We start from the raw sequence: 8,723 nt of genomic DNA, 5'->3' as shown, positions 1-8,723 counted from the left end.
ATTAGAGACGAGTTTTTCCCTTCGTTATCTTGTCCACTTACCGCACGCTCGTTATCACGATCTAGATAAATTAACCCTAGTCACATACGCCTATGAAAACTTTCACGTTACTTGCACGGGGTTAATCAAAACCCAAGCAAACGTTGGAACGTTGTTACTCCACGCAACGTTACGTTACGCGCAGTTACGACTTGAACGAAAATTCTTAGAGATAATTCGACGATTCAGAAATAGACTCCGATCTTAGTTTTGGCAAAAAAAAAAAAAAACTATTGAGGATGTGGGAGAAATTTTTCAGGCAAAAAAAGTAAACCAACACCCAATACGTACACGGGGTCTCTGAGACCCCGAACATTTTTCAATCATTCTTCGTTTTACTAGCACAAACAACCCTGATTCAACCACGCTGACTTTAAAATTATACGTTAAAGTCGGTTATGGGGTCAACAACAACAATGGGGACCCCGTTTCAGTGACTAGGGTTAATCATTTTCATCATAACAATCAATTTCATCGTGTAAATTGTAAAACTACGCGCACGATGTTTAATGTAACATGAAATTGATGTGTTTTATTTTATATACAGTATTTACAAAATCGTGTTTTATATATATATAATATATATATGTATGTAATAATTAAATGGGTACCTATAAGTCGTGAAACTCACAACTCGGTACAGTCGTTCCTCACCCGGAAATTATACACTCGCCGCGTATTATTGTCCGAGTTTTCTTCTCTTCTTCTTTTTTTTTTTCTTTGGTAAAATCAAATTTTTTCTCAAAATCACGTCAACAATTTCCACGTAAAAGAAAAAAAAAAAAAAGACATCGTTCAAATACGGCTTTCCTGAATAGTTGTCGTACTCCTGTTGATCGTATCCGAGTATCTGTGAGGCCTCTGAAGACTGTAGTACATCTGAAACAACGGACAAGATCGATTCTTGAATAATAATCAATCATGTTCCAGAATCGCGGGAAGTAATTTCTATTAAAACAAGGATCGATGAAAATCTCGCGTCAACATTTTAATTCAGAGGACAAACATTATTGTAACAGACAACATTTTGTGTTAAATAATCAATTCCTAACGTAGACAATATTGAATATGAATCTTATCAAATAAAATTAATTATTCAAAAATTACAGCACAAGTCTCACGTGAGGGGGGAGGTACAAATAAAAAAAAAAATAAATGTACACCTCACGTAATCAATGAACGCTCTTAAACAATACGGAAGGGCTGGTGGGGGCAAAATATCACAAGCATATCGTCAAAGGTGAGTTTCACAGGGAAAATCCCTTCGGAGACAATGGAATTAAACCCTCAGTCATTCGCTCATTGTCTCCACTTTGGGTGTTTCGAAGACTAACCTTCGCCGAGTGAATTTTCTAGTCATACAACAATGATGACTGGTTGACTTAGCAATGACAATGACAGTGGCATTAGTCGAATATACGCGTATACGGGCAATTCCATGCGAATCGAACCAACGTCTGATCCTCGCCATTTACGATTTGTTTGTTTTTTTTTTCTTTTTGTTCAAATGTCTGAAATTCTCCCAAGTCAGTAACAGTACCCTGAATTTGTGTTAAATTTTTTCTTCTACCGCTCGATTATTTGTATAAATATTGAGCGTGGTTCTGAAAAGGATCCTTTTTCAAAATTCTTTAAAATTGTATCTTCTTTTCAAAACACTTGAAAACCGTGCCCACGACGGGTCAGTTTTTTTCTAATTTTATTTTGGTACTTAAAATGCTTGTAAATAATTCATCGGTTGAATAAAAAATCTGGTGTTGGGAAAATTGTAGAAAATTTTTTCAAACAAAATCAGACAACGCGTGTCTCAGACGTTGGTCAGATTCGCATGGAATTCCCTATATATATATACATAGTTTCCAGGTTGTTGTAACCGTGGAATAAAAGACAGTGACGAATGAATTCCAAGTCTTCTTTATTTCGACCCACGGTTACTCGAAATCTGTTCTAAAACGAGGATGAAAAAATCTATCGAAACACATTTTGGTCCAGATCGGTCGTGTAATTAGGACCAGTAAGACCATTATCAGCGGAGAGAAAATTTTTAGCTGACAGATGACGACCGGAACTCACGTTGGGTGCTGCCTGGGGATATTCGGGATCCTCTATGACGTCATAGGACATTTCTCTGCCCTCGATGAGATGCGGTCTTCGGGGAAGAGATCCGTATATGGTGAGCTTTCTGTCTGAAAAGAGGATCGAATTTCAACTTTATTTTGACATTATATTCTGTATTTTGCGTAGGTAGATGGGAGGAGGGAGAGAGAGAGAGAAAAAAAAAAAAATCGAACGAGATCGTCAATTCGTACCCACTTCTGACTTCTGGCGATTAAACTTACGTATTTACACCAGACTTAATTAAGAACGGAACACTTATTCACCGAGGGGTATTAAATCGGTCCTTCAAACTGCGAGGTTATCGTCTGGAAGCAATTTGTGCGAGAATGTTTTATCGTTGTTCCTACTCTACCCGCTTCGTCGTTTACGGTTTGTTTTTACCTGGACGGTAACGTGCAAGGTTTGGTAAAAGATCAGAGGTAAGAATGAACCGAACCTCTGAAAAACGATCGTTCGAAATGGACCCACGCTTTGTTCACCGTAAATTCCATACATTGAGAAAAAATTCATTTGTTAGAGTAACGACAAGATTGAGTAAAACAGGTACCGTTAAAAAAAAAACTGTTTGAATATTGTTGGAATTGCGAAAAACGAGGTACGCGTAAACATTTTGCGCTATTGTCGATCCTTTTTTGGTTATTGCAACGCAAAGTCAGTTTCTGAGGTTTATTCTACTTTTTTAGTTGAACAAGGCTTTAACGTCTAATTTAACTTTACTGACTCAAATAAATATCTTTTTCTTCAACGCGCAGTGTATTCATATTTGTTTTCTCAAATATCCGTGTCTTGAGAATTACTCAGTCAATTTTCATCTCGAAACGTTAAAAATTCACTGACTCATGATTGTTTGAAAAAAAACAATCCATCCATTTTCCGGTATTTTGTTCTTTCATGAATTTTTTTCTTCTCATACTAAAAATTTCATTTTTCCAAAGATGGCCAACTAATTTACCTCGAAATGTCACAGTTGAAGAGTATCGCAGAATTTTTTCAAGTTCATTTCTTTTTGAAATCCAATTTTCCCAGCAATTAACAAGTGAAACGATGCTCGAGTAATTTCACTTCCATTCCTCAATTTTCTCTTTCATCGACTCGATTGATTTTCGCAACGATATAAAAATATAATCCGTAATATATAGAGCGGAGAATAAAAAAAAAAAAAAAAAAAATATTTACTCTCCGCAATAATTTTACGCAGTGAAAATACTGACGCAATTTTGAAAAGCTTTGGGAATACACACTCGGAAAGAGGTTCGTATTTTTCTTCGTTATCGACGATAATTGTCTCCTCGGATTAATCACCTAAATGATTGCCGAGCTCGCTGGTCGGTATGAGGTCCGGATTTCCGTCCTCCTCGTCACCCTTTCCAGCGAACGTTGATATCGTTGGCTGAGGAGGCTTAGGCTTCGCAGGGGTTGCCGCGTGTCGCCTCCACAGCGCCATTAAAACCCCGGTCACGATTAACCCGAGGCCCGTCGCTGTTCCTCCAAGACCGATTAAAATCGGAGACATATCCACGGACGATACGGGATCTCCTGAAAATTTAATCCCGATCAATTCCCGGCTGTCGTTGTATTCTTTTCTATTCAAGCGTAAATGAATTTTCCGACAAAGAAGATTGAAACTAACGGATTCCAAAACATTTTTCAACCACACTTAACTGTTTTAATAAATTTTGCATCAAGACGTTGAAGTTTTCAGTAACAGCTTTGTGCAACAATTTGAGAAAACAAGATACAACGGAGAAGATAAACTGTCGATAATGTTTTTGATTTAAAAAAATTACCCAGTTCAAAATTCAGTTTTGTGCAAGATTCACGAAATTGACCGTCGATAAATAATCGCAAGGAATTGAAAATTAATTAAGTCAAATATAATCACGATTCACGAGCCGAGTTCTGTTGCAAATATTTAATTGAAATAACTGAAGGCTGAACAACCGAAGGTTGTTCAAAATTTTTTCTACCTTCGAGAAGCAAGGAAAAATTTGCATTCGGTATTAAATCGCCCGTTATTTGTCTGAGCTTTTTGAAACAAGTGGTCGGTTTTTAAAACTAGGAAACAATTTCAGACCATTCGTTGACGCAGAGATTTTTAAGATTGTATCTTTAACTTCGTTGCAGCGAGAGGCACGTAATACGAGATTACGTGAGAAAGTTCCTTGCCATGTTATATACCGTAAAGCTCGAGTATATATATATATATATATACGTTCAGCATTGAGATACCCATCTGTCCGTACTCGAGCCTCAATTTATGGAGACTAGTTTAAACATTGACAAAGTGGGTTCGCACATGGCGCCGCACCTTCGGCCACAATCCAAAGCTTTATTTACTGCTCAGAGATATTAGCTCATATTAATTGCCAAAAGTTTCTTCGTGCCTGAACAAACGATAAAACAAATGTGTCAGGTTATAAATTTCAGCTTCCAAAATACGAGCGACAAATTTTTTTTTTCTGCCCTCTTCTTTAATTACGTCGTTTACAGAGGCGGCGTTGAAATTCCAAATTTGAAAAGTCCCGAAACTTGAAGTAAAGAAATGAAACTTTTACAAAACGTCATCAAAGTTTCGAATGGTCCGAAACCCGACGCTCAAAGTTCCGAAAGTGCGAGAATGAGTGAATTAAAAAATCTCAATGATCCGAGATTTTCAGTTTCTTCGTTACTTTGTTGTTTCTCCAAAGTTTCATTTCTTGACAAGTTTCGCCGTAAAGTAATTCGGAATTAGGCGGAACTTCGGAACTTTTCAAATTTAGAATTTAAACCCCACCCCTCGTCTAGGTTTCAGATTTTCGAAAATTACTAATTTCTCAGTCGTTATAGAATTTTTTTTTTAAACACAAATTTATATTACATTATTATTATTTTTATAGAATCGTTATTTGTAATAAAATGTTTAAAAAAATAGGTACCTTTCCTTAAAATACGAAACATCCTTCTGGTTTCTTCGAAAGCAAACTTTAGCTGATAAAACAATTTTTTCTCTTATCAATTACGTGGAACAAAATGAAAATTTGACATCCGTAACCCGTCATCTTGAATTTTTGAAATCTTTGAAAAGTTGACTCGTAACGGTAACGTTATTAAATCTTCGAGTACACAAGACGAAGAAAAAGCTCGCTTTACGAAAATGTAAATTCTGTCAATATTCGCCGCGATCGTTCACCCGTATTTCGTAACCTCCATGTAACTTATTCCTAAAAATCGCAAGCACAACTTGCGTCGATAAATTCACGTAATTCCTCACCGGCAACGTTTTTCCAGGCAATGCTCCTCAGCGCCACGTTGTCCATGACGACAGGATCGCTTGATCCCTTGGCATTAACGGCGTAGAGACTTACTGCCTCGGTGGGTTTGCGGAGATCAAGTTCCCAGTAAGGGAACGCCGATTCCCAACGTTGATCGCTCGAGACGGCCACAAACTTCTGAGGAAGTCCTCCGTCAAAGCCCTCGATGCACGATATCCGGATCAAAGCACCGCTCAGATTGAATGCTGTGCAGTTTTGCAGAGGATACGGTCTGCCTGTAACGACAAAGCTTACAGAGATTACGCCATTTCTTAGCTAATCCCACGGAGAACTTGGATCCGTGACTATCGGCAGCTCCCGAGGACATAATTCCAAATCTTACGATTATCCTAGATCCGTAGCAACAATTTTTATCGTTGTCTTAGTGATTCGTTTTCTTCTTCTTAATTTTTTTTTCTTTTAATCGTAGAACTCGGTCTTTGTTCGGGATGGATGGAAGAAAAGCAACTCGACTATGAATTATCGTTCGAATTGTGACAATGAAACAGGGATTAGAAATATAATACTTGTACGATACAAGTTTGGACTGTCTTTGGAGGCGAGTTTGAAGCTCCCGAAAGCGCTTAATTCCGAATTATTTGCTGGCGAAAATCAAACTTTGGAGAAACAACAAAGTTTCGAATGATCGGAAACGCGACGGCTGATCAAAGTTTCGAAATTCAAAAGTTACGAAGAATGAGTTTTCGATGGGGTAAAATTCAACGAGTGGGTGTAAAAAAAAATCGGATACACTGAAAATCGGAATGACTAGGATTCCGAATGTAAAAATATCGAAATTCCGAAACAAAGACGGATCGAAGTGGTGAAATTTCACGAAGCTGGAAATTCACAGAACTGAAAATCTTCGATCATTTAGAATTTCAGTGCTTCAGATTTTTCCTATTTTTTCGTTCTCGCATTTTCGGAACTTCGAAAGTCGAGTTTCGGTCAATTCGAACCTTTCATGTTTCGTCAAAGTTTCATTTCTTTACTTTACGTTGCGTCATCAAAAACTTCGCTATTTGGCGTTTTTCGACCTTTTCAAATTCGGAATTTCAATCCCGCTCCTGTCTGAGCAGAAAAATCAACGAGATTTTTCAATTTTGATAAGTAAATTATCCTGATCTACAAAAATAATGTCTTTCGATTCCGAAAAAACATATCTACCGCGATACTTTGTTAGACTCTTAAAACTTTGGTAGACTTTACATTCAGAATTTTCTCACTCGATTCTAATTCATTCACAAAAATTAAATACAAATATATTAACAAATTCCGACACATTATAAATCTACTTCTCGTCGAATCTGTAATAAAGAATAGAAAACAAAATTGCTAAAACCAAAATTCATCAGATGCCTTCCAATTTTATACACTAAAATATATTGTCTTAACGGTCTAAAAAAATCTTAAAACAATATCAACCAAATCACTCCCTGCGGTTATATTTGACTACTGGAAATTCGTGTTGCTTGTTTCAGGTTTCAGGCTAAAGTTTATTTCAACCTTAATTGAAATGGCTCTCCAAGTCTTATGAATATACGATCTTTGTCGAGGTTTTCTGAGTATTTTTGGACCGGTGAAAACGAGCTTGATTCTTTGACTCCGTAAAAGAGAGAGAGAAAAAAAAAAAAAAACTGAGCGAGGGTGGAAAATAAGAGAGAAAAAAAAACAAGCCAAGAAAGTGAAACAGAATTTTCCGTCGAGCATAATTCTGTGTTTCGGCATTACAGCGAACTGGAATAATACTCTTATAAATTCCTTCTCTTTTACAAACTCGAGGTTTTTCGAACTTGAAAACAACTGCACTGAAAGAAATTTTCAGTTCCGGTTACCGGTCAGTCTTTAACTATTTTCATTTTTAACCACAATCGAAAAATACAGTTCTAGGTAGAAAGTGAAACAATAATCAATAAAGGATCGACGATATCGCAAAATGTTTACGCGTACCTCGTTTTTCGTAATTCCAACAATATTCAAACAGTTTTTTTTTTTTTAACGATACCTGTTTTATTGAATTTTTCTAGTTACTGTAACAAATGAAATTTTTTTCAGTGTGGATCACGTTTTTCCTTTGTGATACGTACCTACTTACACTTTAAACCGCACAATCATCACTCACTTGTAAGAACCTAATATTTGAATTTTTCTGCGAGAGAGAGAGACAGAGAGAGAGAGAGAGAGAGAGAGAGAGAGAGAGAGAGAGAGAGAGAGAGAGCAGAGCTGATTAAACTCCTGATTACATTTGACGTATAATACCCTGATTATTATACAGATATATTTTTTTTTCTTTCTTTCATTTATCTTTTATTTTTGCTCTGAAGATTCGTTCTCGTAGTTTCCCCTTTTTCTGCCACACCAGTCTTGTTGAGGATATAAAGTGAGAGAGGATGATGCGATAGTGAGTGAAAGTTTGCCTTTAATTATACGGATATAATTAGACGTCGAGCTTGCAGCGAGAAACACGAGAATTTCACCTCTTTACATACATTTCGATCAGACGAGAAATAGAATGAAATGTATTACGACCTGCTGAAATATCCTAGAAACGTTATATTATAAAACTAGGAATTCTAATGGTTGAAAATTCTCTCTGCACAGCTTTAAGCGCGACGATTATTCAGTAAAGAAATTAAGCTTCGAGTGAAAACTCGAGTTTTGGTAACGCGATGAAAAGTTTCGTTCAACATCGACGACAGCCTGCAGTTATAACACCCATAGAATAGGAAAGTTTCGCGGTAATAGATTTACCGGGTGGGGAACTTGAAGCGTGCGGGGATGAACTTCGATTAGAATTTTCATTAAATTCTACAAATTACTGCGGCCCAGAAATTAAATTGGAGTATTCGTATGTTCCTTTTTTTTTTTGTTTCTTATACGTCGGAACGAAACGACGTGAAAATGAGACAAGAAGTCTTCTGATAATTATTCGATGTCGATTCAAAGAACTTGAAAAAATTATTTACTGTTTGCAAAATGAAATCTCGAATATAATATACATACATATATACAAAAAAAAAAAAAAAATTGGCTACCAAGTAAATCTCGGTACACAGATATTTGAGAGCGGAAAAAAAAGTTAACGAGATAGAAAAAAAGATATAAATTTGAATCAGTTGAGACGAAATTTTTCGAAAAAAGGATGAATCGACGATTTTTACGATATTTCGTTATTTATTATTAATGTTGTTTTTTTTTTTTTTTTGTTTCTTGACCTCGCAGTGCAAGGTGGGAGTAAAAGAAGAGGAGACGTGGAAGTAAGAAAATTATAAATTA

At 36.3% G+C, this 8,723-nt stretch overlaps 1 protein-coding gene across 5 annotated transcripts in view; it reads right to left on the bottom strand.

Moving 5' to 3' along the window:
* Positions 1 to 573: 573 nt before the first annotated feature.
* LOC124186163 (hemicentin-2-like) overlaps positions 574 to 8,723 on the bottom strand; it is a 160,167-nt gene continuing 152,017 nt past the window's right edge. For 4 of the 5 annotated variants that reach the window (XM_046577611.1, XM_046577612.1, XM_046577613.1 and 1 more), the window contains 4 exons: positions 5,408 to 5,683; positions 3,460 to 3,693; positions 2,113 to 2,225; positions 574 to 918 (listed from right to left, as the gene is read on the bottom strand). In XM_046577611.1, coding sequence (XP_046433567.1) covers positions 835 to 918; positions 2,113 to 2,225; positions 3,460 to 3,693; positions 5,408 to 5,683 — 707 coding nt within the window. In that variant the 3' untranslated portion in view covers positions 574 to 834. The remainder of the gene's footprint in view (positions 919 to 2,112; positions 2,226 to 3,459; positions 3,694 to 5,407; positions 5,684 to 8,723) is intronic. The other variant, XM_046577610.1, reaches the window with a different exon arrangement.

Source organism: Neodiprion fabricii, chromosome 7, assembly GCF_021155785.1.
Source record: "Neodiprion fabricii isolate iyNeoFabr1 chromosome 7, iyNeoFabr1.1, whole genome shotgun sequence".
NCBI classification, from domain to species: domain Eukaryota; kingdom Metazoa; phylum Arthropoda; class Insecta; order Hymenoptera; family Diprionidae; genus Neodiprion; species Neodiprion fabricii.
The sequence above is the reverse complement of the archived record's forward strand: the minus strand, read 5'-3'. Positions and strand labels throughout refer to the sequence as shown.